This window comes from Carassius gibelio, chromosome B17 (genome assembly GCF_023724105.1).
Source record: "Carassius gibelio isolate Cgi1373 ecotype wild population from Czech Republic chromosome B17, carGib1.2-hapl.c, whole genome shotgun sequence".
Taxonomy (NCBI): domain Eukaryota; kingdom Metazoa; phylum Chordata; class Actinopteri; order Cypriniformes; family Cyprinidae; genus Carassius; species Carassius gibelio.
This window is the reverse complement of record NC_068412.1, coordinates 22,676,165-22,698,616: the sequence shown is the minus strand read 5'-3', so window position 1 is coordinate 22,698,616 and position 22,452 is coordinate 22,676,165. Positions and strand designations below refer to the sequence as shown.

At 30.6% G+C, this 22,452-nt stretch overlaps 1 protein-coding gene across 2 annotated transcripts in view; it reads right to left on the bottom strand.

Moving 5' to 3' along the window:
* Positions 1 to 22,452, bottom strand: part of si:ch211-266g18.10 (titin) — a 39,364-nt gene that overhangs the window by 2,407 nt on the left and 14,505 nt on the right. For both annotated transcript variants that reach the window (XM_052580343.1, XM_052580344.1), the window contains 113 exons: positions 22,335 to 22,382; positions 22,214 to 22,261; positions 22,087 to 22,134; positions 21,823 to 21,864; positions 21,704 to 21,745; positions 21,516 to 21,563; positions 21,355 to 21,402; positions 21,123 to 21,170; positions 20,939 to 20,986; positions 20,792 to 20,833; positions 20,498 to 20,545; positions 20,363 to 20,407; positions 20,194 to 20,235; positions 20,062 to 20,109; positions 19,900 to 19,941; positions 19,738 to 19,782; positions 19,516 to 19,560; positions 19,379 to 19,426; positions 19,207 to 19,248; positions 19,078 to 19,125; positions 18,907 to 18,951; positions 18,706 to 18,753; positions 18,570 to 18,617; positions 18,446 to 18,493; positions 18,249 to 18,293; positions 18,112 to 18,159; positions 17,980 to 18,027; positions 17,727 to 17,774; positions 17,559 to 17,603; positions 17,419 to 17,466; positions 17,295 to 17,342; positions 17,150 to 17,194; positions 17,013 to 17,060; positions 16,881 to 16,928; positions 16,628 to 16,675; positions 16,469 to 16,516; positions 16,293 to 16,340; positions 15,985 to 16,032; positions 15,562 to 15,606; positions 15,435 to 15,482; positions 15,246 to 15,296; positions 15,114 to 15,161; positions 14,933 to 14,980; positions 14,789 to 14,836; positions 14,647 to 14,694; positions 14,514 to 14,561; positions 14,361 to 14,408; positions 14,219 to 14,272; positions 14,073 to 14,129; positions 13,929 to 13,973; positions 13,568 to 13,612; positions 13,438 to 13,482; positions 13,277 to 13,324; positions 13,132 to 13,179; positions 12,965 to 13,012; positions 12,844 to 12,888; positions 12,687 to 12,734; positions 12,541 to 12,588; positions 11,773 to 11,817; positions 11,616 to 11,663; positions 11,475 to 11,522; positions 10,770 to 10,814; positions 10,612 to 10,659; positions 10,471 to 10,518; positions 10,315 to 10,362; positions 10,157 to 10,204; positions 10,022 to 10,069; positions 9,851 to 9,898; positions 9,683 to 9,730; positions 9,429 to 9,470; positions 9,262 to 9,309; positions 8,963 to 9,004; positions 8,795 to 8,842; positions 8,497 to 8,538; positions 8,330 to 8,377; positions 8,017 to 8,058; positions 7,845 to 7,892; positions 7,546 to 7,593; positions 7,379 to 7,426; positions 7,080 to 7,121; positions 6,912 to 6,959; positions 6,612 to 6,653; positions 6,444 to 6,491; positions 6,135 to 6,176; positions 5,967 to 6,014; positions 5,654 to 5,701; positions 5,486 to 5,533; positions 5,173 to 5,214; positions 5,005 to 5,052; positions 4,732 to 4,776; positions 4,572 to 4,619; positions 4,449 to 4,496; positions 4,298 to 4,345; positions 4,165 to 4,212; positions 3,961 to 4,005; positions 3,829 to 3,876; positions 3,683 to 3,730; positions 3,543 to 3,599; positions 3,380 to 3,424; positions 3,247 to 3,291; positions 3,064 to 3,111; positions 2,859 to 2,906; positions 2,734 to 2,781; positions 2,597 to 2,644; positions 2,451 to 2,498; positions 2,187 to 2,351; positions 2,020 to 2,088; positions 1,848 to 1,895; positions 1,434 to 1,475; positions 1,123 to 1,170; positions 966 to 1,013; positions 415 to 462; positions 168 to 212 (listed from right to left, as the gene is read on the bottom strand). In XM_052580343.1, coding sequence (XP_052436303.1) covers positions 168 to 212; positions 415 to 462; positions 966 to 1,013; positions 1,123 to 1,170; positions 1,434 to 1,475; positions 1,848 to 1,895; positions 2,020 to 2,088; positions 2,187 to 2,351; positions 2,451 to 2,498; positions 2,597 to 2,644; positions 2,734 to 2,781; positions 2,859 to 2,906; positions 3,064 to 3,111; positions 3,247 to 3,291; positions 3,380 to 3,424; positions 3,543 to 3,599; positions 3,683 to 3,730; positions 3,829 to 3,876; positions 3,961 to 4,005; positions 4,165 to 4,212; positions 4,298 to 4,345; positions 4,449 to 4,496; positions 4,572 to 4,619; positions 4,732 to 4,776; positions 5,005 to 5,052; positions 5,173 to 5,214; positions 5,486 to 5,533; positions 5,654 to 5,701; positions 5,967 to 6,014; positions 6,135 to 6,176; positions 6,444 to 6,491; positions 6,612 to 6,653; positions 6,912 to 6,959; positions 7,080 to 7,121; positions 7,379 to 7,426; positions 7,546 to 7,593; positions 7,845 to 7,892; positions 8,017 to 8,058; positions 8,330 to 8,377; positions 8,497 to 8,538; positions 8,795 to 8,842; positions 8,963 to 9,004; positions 9,262 to 9,309; positions 9,429 to 9,470; positions 9,683 to 9,730; positions 9,851 to 9,898; positions 10,022 to 10,069; positions 10,157 to 10,204; positions 10,315 to 10,362; positions 10,471 to 10,518; positions 10,612 to 10,659; positions 10,770 to 10,814; positions 11,475 to 11,522; positions 11,616 to 11,663; positions 11,773 to 11,817; positions 12,541 to 12,588; positions 12,687 to 12,734; positions 12,844 to 12,888; positions 12,965 to 13,012; positions 13,132 to 13,179; positions 13,277 to 13,324; positions 13,438 to 13,482; positions 13,568 to 13,612; positions 13,929 to 13,973; positions 14,073 to 14,129; positions 14,219 to 14,272; positions 14,361 to 14,408; positions 14,514 to 14,561; positions 14,647 to 14,694; positions 14,789 to 14,836; positions 14,933 to 14,980; positions 15,114 to 15,161; positions 15,246 to 15,296; positions 15,435 to 15,482; positions 15,562 to 15,606; positions 15,985 to 16,032; positions 16,293 to 16,340; positions 16,469 to 16,516; positions 16,628 to 16,675; positions 16,881 to 16,928; positions 17,013 to 17,060; positions 17,150 to 17,194; positions 17,295 to 17,342; positions 17,419 to 17,466; positions 17,559 to 17,603; positions 17,727 to 17,774; positions 17,980 to 18,027; positions 18,112 to 18,159; positions 18,249 to 18,293; positions 18,446 to 18,493; positions 18,570 to 18,617; positions 18,706 to 18,753; positions 18,907 to 18,951; positions 19,078 to 19,125; positions 19,207 to 19,248; positions 19,379 to 19,426; positions 19,516 to 19,560; positions 19,738 to 19,782; positions 19,900 to 19,941; positions 20,062 to 20,109; positions 20,194 to 20,235; positions 20,363 to 20,407; positions 20,498 to 20,545; positions 20,792 to 20,833; positions 20,939 to 20,986; positions 21,123 to 21,170; positions 21,355 to 21,402; positions 21,516 to 21,563; positions 21,704 to 21,745; positions 21,823 to 21,864; positions 22,087 to 22,134; positions 22,214 to 22,261; positions 22,335 to 22,382 — 5,442 coding nt within the window. The remainder of the gene's footprint in view (positions 1 to 167; positions 213 to 414; positions 463 to 965; positions 1,014 to 1,122; positions 1,171 to 1,433; positions 1,476 to 1,847; positions 1,896 to 2,019; positions 2,089 to 2,186; positions 2,352 to 2,450; positions 2,499 to 2,596; positions 2,645 to 2,733; positions 2,782 to 2,858; positions 2,907 to 3,063; positions 3,112 to 3,246; positions 3,292 to 3,379; positions 3,425 to 3,542; positions 3,600 to 3,682; positions 3,731 to 3,828; positions 3,877 to 3,960; positions 4,006 to 4,164; positions 4,213 to 4,297; positions 4,346 to 4,448; positions 4,497 to 4,571; positions 4,620 to 4,731; positions 4,777 to 5,004; positions 5,053 to 5,172; positions 5,215 to 5,485; positions 5,534 to 5,653; positions 5,702 to 5,966; positions 6,015 to 6,134; positions 6,177 to 6,443; positions 6,492 to 6,611; positions 6,654 to 6,911; positions 6,960 to 7,079; positions 7,122 to 7,378; positions 7,427 to 7,545; positions 7,594 to 7,844; positions 7,893 to 8,016; positions 8,059 to 8,329; positions 8,378 to 8,496; positions 8,539 to 8,794; positions 8,843 to 8,962; positions 9,005 to 9,261; positions 9,310 to 9,428; positions 9,471 to 9,682; positions 9,731 to 9,850; positions 9,899 to 10,021; positions 10,070 to 10,156; positions 10,205 to 10,314; positions 10,363 to 10,470; positions 10,519 to 10,611; positions 10,660 to 10,769; positions 10,815 to 11,474; positions 11,523 to 11,615; positions 11,664 to 11,772; positions 11,818 to 12,540; positions 12,589 to 12,686; positions 12,735 to 12,843; positions 12,889 to 12,964; positions 13,013 to 13,131; positions 13,180 to 13,276; positions 13,325 to 13,437; positions 13,483 to 13,567; positions 13,613 to 13,928; positions 13,974 to 14,072; positions 14,130 to 14,218; positions 14,273 to 14,360; positions 14,409 to 14,513; positions 14,562 to 14,646; positions 14,695 to 14,788; positions 14,837 to 14,932; positions 14,981 to 15,113; positions 15,162 to 15,245; positions 15,297 to 15,434; positions 15,483 to 15,561; positions 15,607 to 15,984; positions 16,033 to 16,292; positions 16,341 to 16,468; positions 16,517 to 16,627; positions 16,676 to 16,880; positions 16,929 to 17,012; positions 17,061 to 17,149; positions 17,195 to 17,294; positions 17,343 to 17,418; positions 17,467 to 17,558; positions 17,604 to 17,726; positions 17,775 to 17,979; positions 18,028 to 18,111; positions 18,160 to 18,248; positions 18,294 to 18,445; positions 18,494 to 18,569; positions 18,618 to 18,705; positions 18,754 to 18,906; positions 18,952 to 19,077; positions 19,126 to 19,206; positions 19,249 to 19,378; positions 19,427 to 19,515; positions 19,561 to 19,737; positions 19,783 to 19,899; positions 19,942 to 20,061; positions 20,110 to 20,193; positions 20,236 to 20,362; positions 20,408 to 20,497; positions 20,546 to 20,791; positions 20,834 to 20,938; positions 20,987 to 21,122; positions 21,171 to 21,354; positions 21,403 to 21,515; positions 21,564 to 21,703; positions 21,746 to 21,822; positions 21,865 to 22,086; positions 22,135 to 22,213; positions 22,262 to 22,334; positions 22,383 to 22,452) is intronic.

The following is a 22,452-nucleotide window of genomic DNA, read 5'->3' as shown; positions in this document are numbered from 1 at the left end:
GGGAAACAGGAAACTATAAATTGTTTCTTTTGTCAAGATGTTTTTTACATTACTACAAGATGGCATTTAAAGAATAGGTGCATGTATAGTTTGTGTAGTATGATCTTAAAGCAAATAAAGGTTCCACATGATCTGAAGTCTACACTTGATAAAGTGACAAAACTTACCCTCCTCTATCTCTGGAATATCTTTGGTGATGTCAGGTTCTTCTCCTACAGAAGGGTAATACAGAGTCCCTTTTAATTTATGATCTTAATCAAATTATTTTACAATACATTATGGTTATCATAACAAACTTAAATATCAACTTAAACTAAAACTGAAATTTATTATAATTTTGTGTTTGAATTTAATATTTCAACTACACACACACACACACACACACACACACACACACAGACATAAGTATCTTACTTTTTACTTCTTTGTCCATAACAGGTTCCTTCTCAGTTGGCTCGACTGCTAATTACAGAACATTCACAAAACATCAGGTAAATGTTACATTTGACATGTTACGTATACATGGACTGCACTTTACATCAAAATATTTCTTTATACCACTTTATAACTGTTAAATTTATACTTATAAAGTACAAAAAAAAGTAAAAAGTATTTACATTTTTTTTTACTGTTAAGGTCTGGAAAGTTCCTGGTATGTGCTAAACGGCTCAGATTTTCTTAGACATGTTTTCAATATTTCTTCTTAAGGAATGTCAGATTCCAGTTAATGTCTACACATGCATTTTTAGCAAGTACTGTTTGTAGATTAAACATTTTCTATATTCATGAGTCAACTATTATGTACTAGCCAGACATCATATGACCAGCTATTAATGTCAAGCCTGTTGATGAATATATAAACTAATGAATATTCTTGGAGTGTAAAGAACTGTTGCTAATACAGTATATATATATATTTAAACATTCTGTGTTAGTAAATCACTCTATGCAATCAGCCATAGCACCTTTCTTTAAAGGTTCCTTTTCTTCTTTGACCTTCTCACGGGTGATTTCTAGCATCAGGAGAGAGATTTTTAGTCTCTGATACAAAAATGAGAACAACTTATCTTTTTACTTAGCACACTTACAGAACTAGAAGAAAATGATATTGGTATATTTTACCTTTCTTTTTGGGCTCTGGTCTGATATTAGCTTTTGGAGCCTCTTTATCTAGAATAGAAAAGGATTTTTTTTTTTATATATATAATGGATATAAATAATTTGTTGTGGTAACCTTTAATCTAAATAACAGTTCAAAGTGATTCACAAAGAAATGAGAATAAAATGAATATAAACTAGTACACAGTTCACAAAAATAATCTTCTGATTTAGGTCTCTATTGCCTACAAATATCACACTTCAAAAGATTCTGTCAATTAACACACATATATATATATATAACAAAGCTGCTGTTATATAGCTTGCCGACATACCTTTCCGTGCAGGTTTAGTGATGTTTTTCAGTGCTTCACGTTCTGTGTTGTGGAGAAGACAAACTGGTTACGATGCATGCAAGTTTTATTTACATTAATTATAGGACAACGAGAGCTGGATATAATTTACATTCATTTTTTACTGTATATATGTAAAGTACAGAGCAGGAAAAAAAAATACAAAATCAGTAAGACATAAAATAAATTATACATATATACACATTATACATAACAAGCAGAAGAGCCAATCTGGCTGAAAGTGCATCAGCATATTCTTATATTGTTTTTATGATAATATAATATAATATAATATAATATAATATAATATAATATAATATAATATAATATAATATAATATAATATAATATAATATAATATAATATAATATACTCTATCTTGTGTAAAGAGCATTACCTGCTTTAATATGTGCTGTTTTAGTAATGTTCATCAGAGCATCACGGTCTAGAAAAGAAAAATCTTTCACTCACTCCCATGTAAACATTACGGGGCAATAAGCTCCTGTTTAGTTGTAGCTCGTTATGTCTACAGTTCATGAACATCTTGTGTAATTGAGAAGTTTTAATACCTTTTTTTGCTGTTTTCAGCTTTTCCTTGGAGACTGCTGGTTTTACCTTTACACCGACAGTCTCTGGCTCTGTCAGAGACACAAGCAGCATGTGGTTTAACATAAGACAAGAAATTTGAATCCTTTTTTCCAGCCTGGTAACTGTATTTATAACATGGACAAAATACCTTTGATTGTTCTGTTGTCCATCCGTAAAAGTGTGATTTGATTTTGAGTGGACTCCAGATCACTCTTCATTTCACCAATGTCCTTCCTCATCAAGTCCAGAAGAGAAAGTTTTTGGTTGATAGAGTTCAGGAGCTCCAAGTCCAAACCAATAAGACCAACATCATCTGTGTATTCAGAAGTGTTTTGAAATACACACACACAAATATATATATATATATATATATATATATTTTTTTTTTGTAAAAGACGTGCGAAGGTCTAACCTTTTTTAGGTGTTGGCTTTAATAACTTTTCTTTTGAGACTTCAGGCTCTATAAAACAGTATTGTTTCATGTGATAATAATTTTACATAATAATCATACAAAAGAAAGCAATACTACATGCAGGACGATTTCAATGACATCCATACCTTTCTTTACAGGTGCTTGCTTAACTTTCTCCTTAAAGACTTCAGACACTGTAAAGGAAATAATATAAAGATTTTTTTCTTTAAATTATTGTTTAATAATTTCTTTAAATTGAAGTTAAAATATTGGTAATTCTAACCTTTCTTCTCAGGAGCTGGTTTAGCTTTCTCCTTGATGATATCAGCCTCTAAAACATTCATAAAATAACATTTAGATCAAATAAAAGACTTAATAAAGCATGTGAGCATAGTACGTAAATCAAACCTTTCTTCACAGGGGTTGGTTTAGTTTTCTCTTTGAAAATTTCAGTCTCTGAAATAATAAGAGTAATAAAAAAACATTGAAAAAAGCCCTATGGCTTGGGTAAAAATTGATGACTCGCCTAAAATAACCAGATTATTTTAAGAGGCTGAAACCTGATTTGCAGAACAGGATATCACACTAAAAATAGAAGCAAATAAACTCATACCTTCCTTCACGGGGACTGCTTTAGCTACTTCTTTGATGGCTACAGCTTCTGAATTAGGGTCAATGAAAACCATTTATAAAATATAAAACACAGATAAGGAAAACTGAAACTTATTCAGTAGTTTAATATAGCTTAAACTTTATTCTATCAGGTGTTAAATGGTATTAATCTCACAAAAAATACCTTTCTTTGGTGCTGGCTTTGGCTTTTCTTTGGTGATTTTCAGTTCTATAAAACATTTGGAGTGGCACTTTAAAATAGCAAATGACACATAACAAATAAATTGACAAATTTGTATGGTGTACTAGATAAGTACCCTTTTCTTTAAGAACTGGTTTTGTCTTTTCCTTTGGAACCTCAACTGAAAAGGAGCGAAACATAAATACATATTTGTTTCTGAGAAAATCTTAAAATATGAAAACGTGCATTTAGTATTTAGATTGCAAAAGATAATGATCGATGACACTAAGTATTAATACCTTTCCTTGTAGGTTCTGGCACTGGTTCAGGTGCCTTTTCTTTATGAACCTCAGGCTCTATAAAAATGCAGTTTCAAGTGATGAATGATCACACACTAGGAAGCAACATCATTACAGGATGATTTTATTCACATCCATACCTTTCTTTACAGGAGCTGGCTTAACTTTTTCCTTGATAACTTTAGCCTCTGCAATTATGACAACATACAAATGTTTAGAGAAAGCAAACATTTTATTTGCACATTCAGCTTATGAATAATGGCAATTTGATAACAGTAAATCAAACCTTTCTTCTCAGGAGCTGGTTTAGGTTTCTCTTTGATGACTTCAACCTCTAAAATCATGATAATATATTTAAAGCTTTAACATTATCTTTAAACTGGGCAAAATAGAAATATGCTAAAATCAATTGCATTACCTTTCTTTGGTGCTGGCTTTGGCTTTTCTTTGATTATCTCAGATGCTGCAAAATATGGGGGTTTAACGTAAAACCATTAAAAAAATCAGGCAGATATTCCAGTTTCAAATAAGTCTGAAAATGGACTCCAATACATTCTTAATATATTTAGCTTGATGCTGAGATAAAGTATTTTCTCTCATTTTTACTATGGGAAAATTTCACCTATTTTTGGTGCCAGTTCAGGGACCTTTTCTTTAGCAACTTCAGGCTCTAGAAAACAGTTTTAATTAATGTCATGAATAATCATACATAAATAAAAACAGCACATGCAGGATTCTTTCACTTTCATCCATACCTTTCTTTACAGGAGTTGGTTTAACTTTCTTTTTGATGACTTCAGCTTCTGAAAGAAAATATTTAGTTGAATGAGAAAAACTTGATTGAGTAAATTAAAGCCTGCTCTTAAACTTGACAGAACATATCAAGCTACAATATGAAACTATTACCTTTCTTCTCAGGAGCTGGTTTAGCTTTCCCTTTGATGACTTCAGCCTCTATAGAGTGTTGATAATAATAAATAAAAATATATTTTTTTAAATTTTTTGATTACATTTCAAAATAAATCAAACCTTTCTTCTCAGGAGCTGGTTTAGCTTTCTCTTTGATGACTTCAGGCTCTATAATGGTAATAATAATAAAATATTTAAAGCATAAGCATTATCTTAAAACTGGCAAAAATAGAAAGTAAAAAAACAAATAGTTCTGTTTTTCACAAATAAATTGCATTACCTCTCTTTGGTGTTGGCTTTGGCTTTTCTTTGGTTATCTCAGGTGCTGTAATAAAAATTTGAATGAAATAAAATATCGGGTAAAAATGTAAGTTTAAAGAATACCTTACAGTGAAGTTAAATACATTCTTAACATTTTTAGCTTTTGAATATATTAAATATTTTTCTCAGTTTTGTATGTGGAAATCTCACCTATTCTTGGTGCCGATTCAGGTACCTTTTCTTTAGCAACTTCAAAAATACATATGTAGGATGATTTCACTGATATTCATACCTTTCTTTACAGGAGCCAGTTTAACTTTTTCCTTGATGACTTCAGCCTCTGAAATAATGAAAATATTTAGAGAATAAGAAAACTTTAGTATCATCATTGAGTTTGAGTAAATTTAAGATTAGTCTTTAATTTGAGCACATATCAACCCACAATATCGGTAACTCTTACCTTTCTTTTCAGGCGCTGGTTTAGGTTTCTCCTTGATGACTTCTGAAATTGTCAAAATATAAACATATTCAAAGATGATAAAATACATATAATACAGTATCAGTGTACTCCTGTAAACCTCTAAAAAGTTTACAATGAAAGCACACATTATCGGTCTGTGCTGAAAAAAAAACTATTTGGGGTTTTGGTTCATGGGCCTTTTCTTTAGGAACTTCAGGCTCTATAAAATAATATTTTTTTTTCATGTGATAATTGTATCCCTATACAGTGGAAAGTTACAACATATGTAGGATGATTTCACTGATATTCATACCTTTCTTTACAGGAGCAAGTTTAACTTTCTCCTTGATGACTTCAGCCTCTGAAATAATGAAAATATTTGCAGAATGAGAAAACATTAGTATCTTCATTGAATTTGACTAAATTTGAGATTAGTCTTTAAGTTGAGCACTTATCAAGCCCCAATATCGGTAACTCTTACCTTTCTTTTCAGGTGATGGTTTAGGTTTCTCCTTGATGACTTCTGAAACTGTCAAAATATAAACATATTCAGAGATATCTAAATACATACAATACAGTATGAATGTACTCCTATAAACCTCTAAAAGTTTACAATGAAAGCACACATTATCGGTCTGTGTTGAAAGAAAAAACTATTTGGGGTTTTGGTTCATGGGCCTTTTCTTTAGGAACTTCAGGCTCTATAAAATAATATATTTTTTTCATGTGATAATTGTATCCCTATACAGTGGAAAGTTACAACATATGTAGGATGATTTCACTGATATTCATACCTTTCTTTACAGGAGCCAGTTTAACTTTCTCCTTGATGACTTCAGCCTCTGAAATAATGAAAATATTTGCAGAATGAGAAAACATTAGTATCTTCATTGAATTTGACTAAATTTGAGATTAGTCTTTAAGTTGAGCACTTATCAAGCCCCAATATTGGTAACTCTTACCTTTATTTTCAGGTGATGGTTTAGGTTTCTCCTTGATGACTTCTGAAATTGTCAAAATATAAACATATTCAGAGATATCTAAATACATACAATACAGTATGAATGTACTCCTATAAACCTCTAAAAGTTTACAATGAAAGCACACATTATCGGTCTGTGTTGAAAGAAAAAACTATTTGGGGTTTTGGTTCATGGGCCTTTTCTTTAGGAACTTCAGGCTCTATAAACAATATTTTTTCATGTGATAATTTTATCACTATACAGTGGAAAGTTACAACATATGCAGGAGGATGTCACTGATATTCATACCTTTCTTTACAGGAGCCAGTTTAACTTTCTCCTTGATGACTTCAGCCTCTGAAATAATGAAAATATTTTCAGAATGAGTAAACTTTAGTATCTTCATTGAATTTGAGTAAATTTGAGATTATTCTTTCATTTGAGCACTTATCAAGCCCCAAAATCGGTAACTCTTACCTTTCTTTTCAGGGGCTGGTTTAGGTTTCTCCTTGATGACTTCTGAAATTGTTAAAATATAAACATATTCAAAGATGATAAAAAAAAACATATAATACAGTATCATAGTACTCCTGTAAACCTTTAAAAAGTTTACAATGAAAGCACACATCATCGATCTGTGTGGAAAAAAAAACTTTTTGGGGGTTTTGGTTCATGGGCCTTTTCTTTAGGAACTTCAGGCTCTATAAAACATTCTTTTTTATTACTATACAGTGGAAAGTTACAACATATGCAGGATGATTTCACTGATATTCATACCTTTCTTTACAGGAGCCAGTTTAACTTTCTTCTCAATGACTTCAGCCTCTGAAATAATGAAAATATTTACAGAATGAGAAAACTTTAGTATCATCATTGAGTTTGAGTAAATTTGAGATTATTCTTTCATTTGAGCACTTATCAAGCCCAAATATCGGTAACTCTTACCTTTCTTTTCAGGCGCTGGTTTAGGTTTCTCCTTGCTGACTTCTAAAATGTTTAATATATAAACATATTCAAAGATAATAAAATACATATAATACAGTATCAATGTACTCCTGTAAATCTTTAAAAAGTTTAAAATGAAAGCACACATTATCGGTCTGGGTTGAAAAAAACAACAACTTTTTGGGGTTTCGGTTCATGGGCCTTTTCTTTAGGAACTTCAGGCTCTATAAAATAATATTTTTACCACTATACAGTGGAAAGTTACAACATATGCAGGAGGATGTCACTGATATTCATACCTTTCTTTACAGGAGCCAGTTTAACTTTCTCCTTGATGACTTCAGCCTCTGAAATAATTAAATATTTACAGAATGAGAAAGTTTTAGCATCTTTATTGAATTTGAGTAAATTTGAGGTTAGTCTTTAATTTGAGCACCCATCAAGCCCCACAATCGGTAACTCTTACCTTTCTTTTCAGGGGCTGGTTTAGGTTTCTCCTTGATGACTTCTGAAACTGTCCAAATATAAACATATTCAAAGATGATAAAAAAAACATATAATACAGTATCAATGTACTCCTGTAAACCTCTAAAAAGTTTACAGTGAAAGCACATATTATCGGTCTGTGTGAAAAAAAAATCACTTTTGTGGATTTGGTTCATGGGCCTTTTATTTAGGAACTTCAGGCTCTATAAAACATTATTTTTTATTACTATACAGTGGAAAGTTACAACATATGAAGTAGTATTTCACTGATATTCATACCTTTCTTTACAGGAGCCAGTTTTACTTTCTCCTTGATGACTTCAGCCTCTGAAATAATGAAAATATTTTCAGAATGAGTAAACTTTAGTATCGTCATTGAATTTGAGTAAATTTGAGATTAGTCTTTAATTTGAGCACTTATCAAGCCACAATATTGGTAACTCAGTCTTACCTTTCTTTTCAGGCGCTGGTTTAGGTTTTTCCTTGATGACTTCTGAAATTGTCAAAATATAAACATATTCAGAGATGTCTAAATACATGTAATACAGTATGAATGTACTCCTATAAAGCTCTAAAATGTTTACAATGAAAGCACACATCATCGGTCTGTGTTGAAAGAAAAAACTATTTGGGGTTTTGGTTCATGGGCCTTTTCTTTAGGAACTTCAGGCTCTATAAAATAATATTTCTTTTCTTGTGATAATTTTATCACTATACAGTGGAAAGTTACAACATATGCAGTAGGATTCGACTGATATTCATACCTTTCTTTACAGGAGCAAGTTTAACTTTCTCCTTGATGACTTCAGCCTCTGAAATAATTAAATATTTACAGAATGAGTAAACTTTAGTATCATCATTGAATTTGAGTAAATTTGAGATTAGTCTTTAATTTGAGCACTTATCAAGCAGCAATATCGGTAACTCTTACCTTTCTTTTCAGGCGCTGGTTTAGGTTTCTCCTTGATGACTTCTGAAATATTTAAAATATAAACATATTCAAAGATGATAAAAAAACATATAATACAGTATCAATGTACTCCTGTAAACCTCTAAAAAGTTTACAATGAAAGCACACATCATCGGTTTGTGTGGAAAAAAAAAACTTTTTGGGGTTTTGGTTCATAGGCCTTTTCTTTAGGAACTTCAGGCTCTATAAAACATTATTTTTTATTACTATACAGTGGAAAGTTACGACATATGCAGGATGATTTCACTGATATTCATACCTTTCTTTACAGGAGCCAGTTTAACTTTCTCCTCGATGACTTCAGCCTCTGAAATAATGAAAATATTTACAGAATGAGAAAACTTTAGTATCTTCATTGAGTTTGAGTAAATTTGAGATTATTCTTTCATTTGAGCACTTATCAAGCCCAAATATCGGTAACTCTTACCTTTCTTTTCAGGCGCTGGTTTAGGTTTCTCCTTGCTGACTTCTAAAAAGTTTAATATATAAACATATTCAAAGATAATAAAATACATATAATACAGTATCAATGTACTCCTGTAAACCTCTAAAAAGTTTACAATGAAAGTACACATTATCGGTCTGGGTTGAAAAAAACAACAACTTTTTGGGGTTTCTGTTCATGGGCCTTTTCTTTAGGAACTTCAGGCTCTATAAAATAATATTTTTACCACTATACAGTGGAAAGTTACAACATATGCAGGAGGATGTCACTGATATTCATACCTTTCTTTACAGGAGCTGGTTTAACTTTCTCCTTGATGACTTCAGCCTCTGAAATAATTAAATATTTACAGAATGAGAAAGCTTTAGTATCTTTATTGAATTTGAGTAAATTTGAGATTAGTCTTTAATTTGAGCACTTATCAAGTCACAATATCGGTAAATCCTACCTTTCTTTTCAGGCGCTGATTTAGGTTTTTCCTTGATGACTTCTGAAATTGTCAAAATATAAACACATTCAGAGATTTCTAAATACATAAAATGCAGTATCAATGTACTCATATAAACCTCTAAAAAGTTTACAATGAAAGCACACATTATTGGTCTGTATTGAAAGAAAAAACAATTTTTTTTCATGTGATAATTTATCACTATACAGTGGAAAGTTACAACATATGCAGGAGGATGTCACTGATATTCATACCTTTCTTTACAGGAGCCGGTTTAACTTTCTCCTTGATGACTTCAGCCTCTAAAATAATGAAAACATTTAAAGAATGAGAAAACTTTCGTATTATCCTTTAATTTGAGTTAATTTGAGATTAGACTTTAATTTGAGCACTTATCAAGCCCCAATATCGGTAACTCTTACCTTTCTTTTCAGGAGCTGGTTTAGGTTTTTCCTTAATGACTTCTGAAACTGTCAAAATATAAACATATTCAGAGATGATAAAATACATATAATACAGTTTTAATGTACTACACTAAACTAAAAGTTTACACGAAGCACAGATTATCAACCTGTATTGAGAAAAAAAATCACCTCTTTTGGCTTTTGGTTCAGGTCCCTTCTCTTTAGGAACTTCAGGCTCTATAAAACAGTATTTTTTCATGTAATATTTTTATCAGTATACAGTTGTGTTAAAGCAACACAAGCTGATTTCACAAACACATATACCTTTCTTTACAGGAGCTGGTTTAACTTTTTCCTTGATGATTTCAGCCTCTAAAAAAGATATAATGTAGAAATATTTAGTGTGGACAATATTTTTTAAAACAATCTTAGATTTGCTCATTATTGATAATATTAATTTAACTCTTAACAGTAAATCAAACCTTTCTTCTCAGGGGCTGGTTTTACTTTTTCTTTGATGACTTCTGCTTCTGAAAATTTGAAAATACAAACATTTAGAGAAAACAAAATACATATATTAGAGTTTTATACTAATCTGAGAGGGGGAAAGTATCTTCTTGGGTTGGAAAAAAGCTAACCTTTTGGGGGTTTTGGTTCAGGATCCTTTTCTTTAGGAACTTCAGGCTCTATAAAACAAAATTTTTCATGTGATAATTCAATCATTACACAGTGGAAAGTGACAACATACGCAGAATGATTTAATTAAAAGATATTCATACCTTTCTTTACAGGAGCCGGTTTAACTTTCTCCTTGACGACTTCAGCCTCTGAAATAGCGATGATAATATTTAGAGATTGTAAAATCTTACATTAAATTCATCTTTAACACATGATAAAATTACACCATGTAAAAAAAACCTCTTAATTCTTACTGTACCTTTCTTCTCAGGGGCTGGTTTAGCTTTCTCCTTGACTTCAGCCTCTGAAAAGATAAAGGTTTTAGCATAAACCTTTTTTCTCACCAACAGTGTTCATTTAAAATCAAACATAATCAAACTTTTCTTTTCAGGGGCTGGTTTAACTTTTTCCTTGATGTCTTCAGGTACTCATTTTTTAAAAAACATAAACATTTAAAGAAAACAAAATATATATATATTAGAGTTTTATAATAATCTGGGAGGGGAAAGTATTAGATTATTACTCTAAATTGCCAGAATAAAAAGTTTACATTAAATTTTTTTAGTGCTGTCAAACGATTAATCGCAATTAATCGTATCCAAAATAAAAGGTTTTGTTTACATAATATATGAGTTTGTACTGTGTATATTTATCATGTATATATAAATACAAACACATGCATGTATATAAGAAAAAAATTATATGTTTATACATTAAATATATTTATACATAATATAAAATATAATGCTATAAATATATAAATGTGTATATACGTGCAAATATTTTCTAAATATATACTGAATGTGTGTGACTTTATATATCCATAATAAATAAAAACAGTACAAATACATATGTTATGTCAACAAAAACCTTTATTTTGGATGTGATTAATCGCGATTAATCGTTTGACAGTACTACTTTTTTTTTAATTACATTATCTTTTGGGGTTGGAAAATAAGCTCACCTTTTTTGGTTTTTGGTTCAGGAGCCTTTTCTTTAGGAATTTCAGGCTCTATAAAACAAGATTTTTCATGTGATAATTCAATCATTATACAGGGGAAAGTGACAACATACGCAGAATGATTTAATTAAAAGATATTCATACCTTTCTTTACAGGAGCTGGTTTAACTTTCTCCTTGATGACTTCAGCCTCTGAAATAGCGATGATAATATTTAGAGATTGTAAAATCTTACATTAAATTCATCTTTAACACATGATAAAATTACACCATGTAAAAAAACCTCTTAATTCTTACTGTACCTTTCTTCTCAGGGGCTGGTTTAGCTTTCTCCTTGACTTCAGCCTCTGAAAAGATAAACGGTTTTAGCATAAACCTTTTTTCTCACTGATAGTGTTCATTTAAAATCAAACATAATCAAACTTTTCTTTTCAGGGGCTGGTTTAACTTTTTCCTTGATGACTTCAGGTACTAATTTTTTAAAAACATAAACATTTAAAGAAAACAATATATATATATATATATATATATATATATATATATATATATATATATATATATATATATATATATATATATTAGAGTTTTATAATAATCTGCGAGGGGAAAGTATTAGATTATTACTCTAAACTGCCAGAATAAAAAGTATACATTAAATTTTTTTAGTGCTGTCTAATGATTAATCGCGACTAATTGTATCCAAAATAAAAGGTTTTGTTTACATAATATATGAGTTTGTACTGTGTATATTTATTATGTATATATAAATAGAAACACATGCATGTATATTAGAAAAATATGATATGTTTATACATTAAATATATTTATACATAATATAAAATATAATGCAATAAATATATAAATGTGTATATACGTGTAAATATTTTCTAAATATATACTGAATGTGTGTGACTTTATATATACATAATAAAAGAACACAGTACACATACAGTACATATGTTATGTCAACAAAAACATTTATTTCGGATGCAATTAATTGCGATTAATCATTTGACCGCACTACTTTTAAAAAAAAATGACTATCTTCTTGGGTGAGAAAAAAAGCTCACCTTTTTTGGTTTTTGGTTCAGGAGCCTTTTCTTTAGGAATTTCAGGCTCTATAAAACAAGATTTTTCATGTGATAATTCAATCATTATACAGAGGAAAGTGACAACATACGCAGAATGATTTAATTAAAAGATATTCATACTGTACCTTTCTTTACAGGAGCCGGTTTAACTTTCTCCTTGATGACTTCAGCCTCTGAAATAGCGATGATAATATTTAGAGATTGTAAAATCTTACATTAAATTCATCTTTAACACATGATAAAATTACACCATGTAAAAAAAACTCCTAACTCTTACTGTACCTTTCTTCTCAGGGGCTGGTTTAGCTTTCTCCTTGACTTCAGCCTCTGAAAAGATAAACGGTTTTAGCATAAACCTTTTTTCTCACCAACAGTGTTCATTTAAAATCAAACATAATCAAACCTTTCTTTTCAGGGGCTGGTTTTACTTTCTCCTTGATGACTTCTGGTACTAAAATTTTACAAATATAAACATTTAGAGAAAACAAAATATATATATAAGAGTTTTATACTAATCTGCAATGGGAAAAGTTTAAATTAAAATTATGAGTATATTATGTGCAAACTCACCTCTTTTGGGTTTTGGTTGAGGAGCTTTTTCTTTAGGAACTTCAGGCTCTATAAAACAGTATTTTTTCCATGTGATATTTGTGTCATAATACAGTGGTAAAGGGAAGGTAACAGTAACACATTGTGATTATTTTGACAGCCATACCTTTCTTTACAGGAGCTGGTTTAACTTTCTCCTTGATGACTTCAGCCTCTGAAATAGCAATGATAATGAGAGATATGAGATAATGTAAGAGATCGTAAAATATATTTATGAGAAAATTATAGCTTCATCTTTAACACCAGGAAAAAAAAGTTATCTATTACCTTTCTTCTCAGGGGTTGGTTTAGCCTTTTCTTTGACTTCAGGCTCTAACATGATGATAACATAAAAGCATTAGCATTTACTTAAAGTCAGGGGGTTTTATTGCTTTATTCTTATGAAACATTGCAGTACCTTTCTTTGGTGCTGGTTTAGTTTTTTCTTTAGTTATCTCAGGTGCTGCAAAACATGAAGGTTTAACTTCGGATGTTATCTTTAAAATAGCAACTGTGATGTTACCCAGACAACAAGCACCTTCGGCCCATATCTGGCCCACATTTGCCCCACGTGAAATCCTTGCGTGCCAGATATGGGCCGGATCCGGGCCGAAACTGCTTACTGTCTGAGTATAAGTTAACACATAAGTTGACAAATATCCTGAAATACACATTTCTGTAAAAGCAAGCATATAATCAAGCCATAATTTACAGTTTTTGCCAACATCTACTGCTATGTTAATAAATAAGCAGTATTAGGTCATATACTAAATGTGTACCTTTTTTTTGAGGGACTAGTTTCACCCTTTCCTTTGGAGCTTCAACTGAAAGGTTTTGGAAGATAAATAAGAATGTTTCAGAGCAAAACCTTAAAAACTGAAACATAACTTTCAAGTATTCAAGTATTAAAACACATATAATACCTCTCTTTGCAGGTTCTGGTGTTGATTCAAGTGCCTTTTCTTTAAGAACTTCTGGTTCTGTAAAACCGAATGGTTTGTTGTGATAAAAGATCATCATACATTATCAAATCATCAGTATGTGCAGATTTTTTTATCTGAATCCATACCTTTCTTTATAGGAGTTGGTTTAACTTTCTCCTCAACGTCAATAATTTCCACCTCTACAATGATGATAATATATTTATATATTATTTGTATCACATTTTGCTTATAAAAAAATTTAAACTGATAGTTGACAGTTAATCAGACCTTTCTTCTTAGGGACAGGTTTAGCTTTCTCTTTGATGACTTCAGCCTCTACAAAACAGAAGCATAAGAATATTTCAGTTTCATGTTAATCATGTAAAGCTATTTTGGTAAAAGTTTACCATGCAAAAAGAACTAAGAGGAAAAATAACTTACCTATTTTGTGTTTCAGTTCAGGAGCCTTTTCTTTAACAGCATCAGGCTCTTTAAAAGAGTATTTGTACATGTGATAAATGATCAGTATGATGTCAAAATCAGCAATGCATGAAAATGTTGTTGATATCCCCACCTTTCTTTACGGGAACTGGTTTAGCTTTCTCCTTGATGACTTCAGCCTCTGAAAGAATAGTTTGTGAACATTTAAAAAACATAATTTTTGAGGGGAAGTATTAACTTTAACTTGGGGTAAAAGCACACATGATCATTTCTACCTTTCTTCTCAGGGGCTGGTTTAGATTTTTCCTTGATGACATCAGCTTCTAAAATATTGATAATATAAATAATTGTAACATATTATTGCCAAAATATTGATCACATACATTGTTCAAAAATATTGCTAACACAGTAAACCAAACCTTTCAACTTAGGGACCAGTTTAGCTTTCTCTTTAACAACTTCAGGTTCTATAAAACACACAAAAAAAGGATACTTAAGTTTCATCATGTCAAACAATGAAGCTTCTGTTGCTATAATTAGACCAACCATGTTTTTGATTCAAATGTCAAATGTTCTAGAAGGCCTATGGGAAAAACTGACCTTTTTTGGGTTTAGGTTCAGAAGCCTTTTCTTTAGCAACCTCAGGCTCTATAAAACAGTATTTATGCATATGATATTAATCATTATAATGTCAAAATCAGCAATGCAAGATAATGTCACTGACATCCATACCTTTCTTTAAGAGTTTAGGAGTTGGTTTAGCTTTCTCCTTGACTTCAGTCTCTGAAAAATCAAATGATGAGAAAATATTTAGAGAATGTGAATTATTAATCATATTATTTGAATATTTACATTTTTAAGGCAACATATTAATTCGATTTTTAAGTTTGGGTGAAGCATGCATGAAATGATAACTTCTACCTTTCTTTTCAAGGACTGGTTTAGCTTTCTCTTTGATGACTTTAGCCTCTAAAATGTTGCAAAACATTAAATTAATTATATATATCTGCAAGATAGTGTAAACACAAATAAATATAAGTAGGCATACCTTTCTTTGGTGATGGCTTGGGTTTTTCTTTAATTATCTTAAATTCTGCAAAACAGAAGAGTTTAATGTTAAAAAAGGAGAACTTGAGTTGAGACTTCTCATGGAATAAATTATCTTAATGTGCTTTGCAATATTTGTAAAGTCCAAGTGACTAGAATCAATAAATTGAGAGTACTTGCTATGCATTCACACATTAACAGGCCATTTAAGATGCAAACATGGTTTTGTGTTATGAATAATCATCATACATTGAAAAGAAAATTATACACAGCATGATTTCATTTCCATATCTTTCTTTACAGAGGCTGGTTTAATTTTCTCCTTGATGACTTCAGCCACTATAATAATCATATTGCAAATATGTTTAGAGAAAGAATTACATTCTGTTAACTACAATAAAAAACACAGCAAAGTAAATCAAACCTTTCTTCCCAGGGGTCCCTTTAGTTTTCTCTTTAGTAACTTCAGGCTCTATAAAGCAAAACAGAGTGATTTTAATCATGCATTAATAATGCAGTTAAATGCACATATTTAATACGATGATTACAAGCACAATAAATCACTTTATTTTATTTTTGTTTTTATTTGATTGACCAATGTCTAAAAAAATGTCTATTGCATTTTCAGGCTTCAGTGTTTAAAACGAATCTGATTTAATTCAAGTGATTCATCGTACAGTAGAAAGTTTCGGAAAGTTTATATGAAGGAAGATTTCATTTAAATTCATTCACCTTTCTTTACAGGAGCTGGCTGAACTTTCTCCTTGACAACTTCAGCCTCTGAAATGGCAATAGTTAAGAAATATTTAGAGATTGTTAATGTCTTTTTTGCATTATCATAAAATGTGTTTATTATCTTTACCACAAAGTGAAATCCCTTCTGAAGCCAAAATAACACAAGCGCTTACCTTTCTTCTCAGGGGCTGGTTTAGCTTTCTCCTTAACGACTACAGCCTCTGAAATGATGATTATGCAAAAATATTTAGAGGAATTCAAAGACACCCTTTTGTGTAATTAAAAAATGTAACTTGGAGGAAATTTTTAAATATTAACATAGTAAATCAAACCTTTCTTCTCAGGGGCTGGTTTAGTTTTCTCTTTGACTACGTCAGCCTCTAAAATATTAAGAAAAAACAACTCTAATTTATTTTGGGTTAAAAACTTTAAAGCTCTTCTTATAAATAAATAATATGTTTAATACTGTATGCTTATGCAATAGAAGCTTACTCAAAGCAGAAACACCCTTCTTTAGAGGAACTAATTTAAGAACCAAAACCTCAGTGTTTAATAAAAATCTAGCTAAAAATATTAACACCATACCTTTCTTCTCAGGGGCTGGTTTAGTCTTCTCCTTGATGACTTCAGCCTCTAAAATAGCAATTATATATTTTTGAATTGTAATATTTTAATAGTAATAGCTTGTGTAATATGTTTCTTAACAATAAATTAAACCTTTCTTCTCAGGGGCTGGTTTGGCTTTTTCTTTGATAACTTCAGTTTCTGAAATTGTTAAAATATAAAACATTGATTAAAACAACTGACATGAAACTTAATTTTAATGTGATGAAAAAAGCATTTCACATCCATACCTTTCTTTACAGGAGCTGGTTTTGCTTCCTCGTTGACTTCAGCCTCTGAAATGGCAACGTGGTGATTGTTGAAGGTTTTTATTATTATTATTATTATAATTATTATCTTTCAAACTGCTGAGATTAAATATCAAAATGAACTCACCTTTTTTCTCAAGAGCTGGTTTAACCTTTTCCTTAATCCCTTCAGGCTCTAAAATTATCATACTGTTTAATCATACATGTTGTTACAGAAAATAGTCATTTAATTCTTAATATGCAAATCAAACCTTTCTTCTCAGGAGCTGGTTTAACTTTCTCTTTGATGACTTCAGCCTCTAAAAAAAACAAAAAAAAATAAATGAATAATATAAAAAATTATTACAATTATCTTACAAAAGGCCAGTGGGAAAAAAAACTGTTTATTTACCCTTCTTTGGCACAGGTTTGGGTTTTTCTTTGGTTATTTCAGGTTCTGCAAAAAAAAAAAAAGTGTTTCAACTTTAGATTTTTCAGATGTACAGATCTCAATCAATAAGGTGCTGTATTACATAATTAGTAAAAGGGATTTGAATCAACAGGTAAACTAGATATGCACCTTTCTTCTCAGGGGCTGGTTTAGTTTTCTCTTTGATGACATCAGCCTCTAAAATATTAAGAAAAAACAACTCTAATTTATTTTGGTATAAAAACTTTAAAGCTCTTCTTATAAATAAATAATATGTTTAATACTGTATGCTTATGTAATAGAAGCTTACTCAAAGCAGAAACAACCTTCTTTAGAGGAACCAGTTTAAAAACCAAAACATCAGTGTTTAATAAAAATCTAGCTAAAAATATTAACACCATACCTTTCTTCTCAGGGGCTGGTTTAGTCTTCTCCTTGACGACTTCAGCCTCTAAAATAGCAATGATATATTTTTGAATTTTAAAATTTCAATAGTAATAGCTTGTGTAATATGTTTCTTAACAATAAATTAAACCTTTCTTCTCAGGGGCTGGTTTGGCTTTTTCTTTGATAACTTCAGTTTCTGAAATTGTAAAAATATAAAACATTAATTAAAACAACTGACATGAAACTTAATTTTAATGTGATGAAAAAAGCATTTCACATCCATACCTTTCTTTACAGGAGCTGGTTTTGCTTCCTCCTTGACTTCAGCATCTGAAATGGCAATGTGGTGATTGTTGAAGGTTTATTATTATTATTATTATTATTATTATTATTATTATTATTTTTATTATTATTATTATTATTATTATTATTATTATTATTATCTTTCAAACTGCTGAGATAAAATATCAAAATGAACTCACCTTTTTTCTCAAGAGCTGGTTTAACCTTTTCCTTAATCCCTTCAGGCTCTAAAATGATCATACTGTTTAATCATACATGTTGTTACAGAAAATGGTCATTTAATTCTTAATATGCAAATCAAACCTTTCTTCTCAGGAGCTGGTTTAACTTTCTCTTTGATGACTTCAGCCTCTAAAAAAAAAAAAAAAGAATAATGTAAAAAAAGCTTATGATTAGCATTATCTTACAAAAGGCCAGTGTGAAAAAACTGTTTATCTACCCTTCTTTGGCACAGGTTTGGGTTTTTCTTTGGTTATTTCAGGTTCTGCTGCAAAAAACAAAACAAAACAAAAAAAAAACAAAGAAAGAAAAAAGAGTGTTTAACTTTAGAATTTGCAGATGTACAGATCTCAATCAATAAGGTGCTGTATTACATAATTAGTAAAAGGGATTTGAATCAACAGGTAAACTAGATATGCACCTTTCTTTTCAGGGACTGGTATTTCCTTCTCCTTTGGAACCTCAACTGAAAAGACATCACAAGGTTAATTGGTAATAGCTTCTAGAAAAACCTTATGAAAATATGCATATGAGGCATTTTTTCAAAACTGCAAATTTTATAGTTTAAAAAGTAAATATAGCATAATAACACCTTTCTCTGTGAGTTTTGGTCTTGCCTTTTCTTTTGCAACTTCAGGCTCTATGAGACAATAGCATGAACATGAATGATCATCATACAGCTGAAATCTAAAGTATGTGATTATTTAATTCACTTTCATACCTTTCTTTACAGGAGCTACTTTCTCCTTAATGACTTCAGCCTCTAAAATAATGTAATAGAGTGATTGTAAATAGGCAATTTGAAACGTGATTAGCTTGGGTAAAATGTCAATCTGAGAAACGGAAGCATTCATGAAATGGATAATTAAAATATAAAAAGTCAAAACTCAAACCTTTCTTCTCAGGGGCTGGCTTTACTTTCTCTTTGATGACTTCAGCTTCTAAAATGGAGTTTATATAAATATATAGCATTAGCATTGTCTTAAAACTGGCCAGGCAAAAGTTTTTGACATTTGGACAACTTGGATACCTTTCTTTGGAGCTGGCTTTGGTTTTTCTTTGATTATTTCAGGTGCTGGAAAGCACAGCAGTAAAGAACAGCCTTTATACAGCCTTGCTCTTACATACAGTACACAGATTCAAATGGAAATACCATGTCTTGATATTGATACATAAATGAATCGATACATAATGAATTAATACATAATAAATTAAAGGCATTTTATATTAAAGGCTAAATGGATATATATACCTTTCTTTTCTGGGACTTGTTTTGCTTTTTCCTTCGGAACCTCAGCTATAAGCAGTTACAAGGATAAGTTGGAAAACGTCAGTTTGATATCTGTTTGAGATTCAGTCTAATCTAGTATTCATTGCTGTAAGCATTGATTAAGCATGTACTATATCTTATTACCTTTCTTTGGAGGTGCTGGTTTCTCTTTGATAACTCCAGGCTCTAAAACAGATGAAGATGTCAAGCAACTTGAAATGGTAAGATAAAGTATCTTTATAGAACAATTAAACTGACTGCTGATGAAAATATTCAGTAAATGTTTTTAAGGGTTCAGGCACTAACCTTTTTTGGGTTTTGGTTCAGGGGTCTTTTCTTTAGCAACTTCAGGCTCTGTAAAGTGGTTTTAATACAACAACAAAAATTCATTACAGTAGAGAACAACAGCATACATGATGATTTCATTAACAGCCATACCTTTCTTTATAGGAGCTGGTTTAACTTTCTCCTTGATGACCTCTGAAATGCCAATGATGTGAAAATATTTAGAGATTGTAAAAGGTTTTCTTTAGCATTATGTTTAAACATCCTTAAAAACTTTTTTTATTAATATTTACAAATAGTTGTTAATAAATGTAACTCAAACCTTTCTTCTCATGGGCTGGTTTAACATCTTTGATGACTTCAGTCTCTGAAATGATAATAAAGAGTAAACAGATAAAATAGCATACATGTTCTTTAATTGTTTGGGGGAAATGTTAATTTAGCTTAACAACAATACCTTTCTTTAAAGGAGCTGGTTTAGCTTCCTCCTTGACAACTTTAGCCTCTGAAATGTCAATGATGGGTAAATATTTTGATACTATAAATTATTTCCTTTAACATATTTTTTTTATGTGTTTGTAGAATATGTGATTTCTGCTTGATGACTTCAGCCTCTTATTTTGTGATGATGAAAACAAAGCAAGCAAAACCCTATCAATATCTTAAAACCTGATATTGATATAATATTCTTCAATATAATATTGAAAAATATTGATATAATATTATTGCTGTCACAAATAATGTTACATACCTTTCTTTGGTGCCTTGGGTTTTTCTTTGGTTATCTCAGGTTCTGCAAAACAATGAACTTATGAAACATAAAAGAAAGCTTGGAATACGACATATATTAGTCTTGCCTGGTAGTAATTTTTAAAAATATTTACTGCATATGTCATACCTTTCTTTGCAGGTTCTGGTTTAGCTTTCTCTTTGGGAACTTCAGGTTCTACAAACAGAATGATATTTGAGTTTTAAAATAGTTCAGCAAAGACACGCCTTTATAGCAGCTTCAGTCTCTGAAACTATGCTCAGAAAAACTAAAAATGTAATGTAATTTTGCCATACAAACAGTAATTGTATACCTTTCTTTGGTGCAGGTTTAGGTTTTGCTTTTTCAACTGCAACAGGTTCTGCAAAACATTCAGATTATGAATTGCTTGAATGTCTAATTGTTTTTAATATATTAACATTGAATTATTATTATTTCAATAATTATTAAAGTAATTCTCATAGATTTCCATGTTCAGTTTAACATTTCCTTTTACTTTTTAATGTTGTATAGCAATTACACTGTAATCACAGACTTATCCATACCTTTCTTCACAGCAGCAGGTTTAGGTTTGTCCTTGGCAACTTCTGCCTCTGAAATATATCATATTATACAGAATATATTTTTACAAACAACAACAACAAAAAAACAATGCTCAAAACACCGAACCACTTCAAAAACTTGGTAAACTATCTAGACAGTTAACCTTTTTTGGTAGGTTTTGGTTTTTCTTTTTCTTTTGGAACTTCAGGTTCTGTGAAAAATGGAAAATCAGCAAAATATTCAGTGGGGTGTTTCATGTGCTCATATTCAAATAAAACAAACTTTGTCTTGATATAAACAGGTTAAGTTTTAACTTGTTACTGGCCAGAAATAAGCACTTGTTATAAATACCTTTCTTTACAGAAGCAGGTTTGGGTTTTTCTTTTACAGCTTCTAAAAGAAAACAAAGTTTAACATCAACCTTTTTTTTAATTTACCTGTTGCATCTTTTCACATTTTAAAATTATTACCTTTCTTTGGAGGTTTCTCCTTCTCTTTTATAGTTTCAGGCACTAAAAATCAAGCCAAACTGCTTTTTAAAATATTTTTGTAGATCTAATGTACATACTTAAGTAATGTAAATTATTCAGAAAGTTTTCTAATCGAACAAACCTGCACCTTATTATCCTGCATTTACAGGATTATATTTCAGAAAATCAATCTCATGAAATGAATTAAACTATCAGGATATTTTACCACAACCCTCTCAAATTCAAAGCATGAGCTAACTATACCTTTTTTAGCTGGTGCTGGTTTTGCCTTCTCTTCAAATGCTTCAGCCTCTGTGCAAGATTCAAGGATTTGTAATAACCATTTTAAGATATGCATGTTGAAATATTAAAACAACTGCAATCATTTTACCTTTCTTTGAAGGTTCTGGCTTGGCTTTTTCATTGGAAACCTCAGGCTCTGTACATTAGTGGATGTAAGCAGTTAGCATCTTTAACATTGCAAAAATATGTCCAATAAAATCATTCTGTACCTTTCTTAACTTGGGCTGATTTCACATTCTCCTTAGCAGTTTCAGTATCTGAAATGATCATAATTGCATGCATTAGAAAGTGAAGTTATGAATAACGACTAGTTAAAATCTTTGTTTG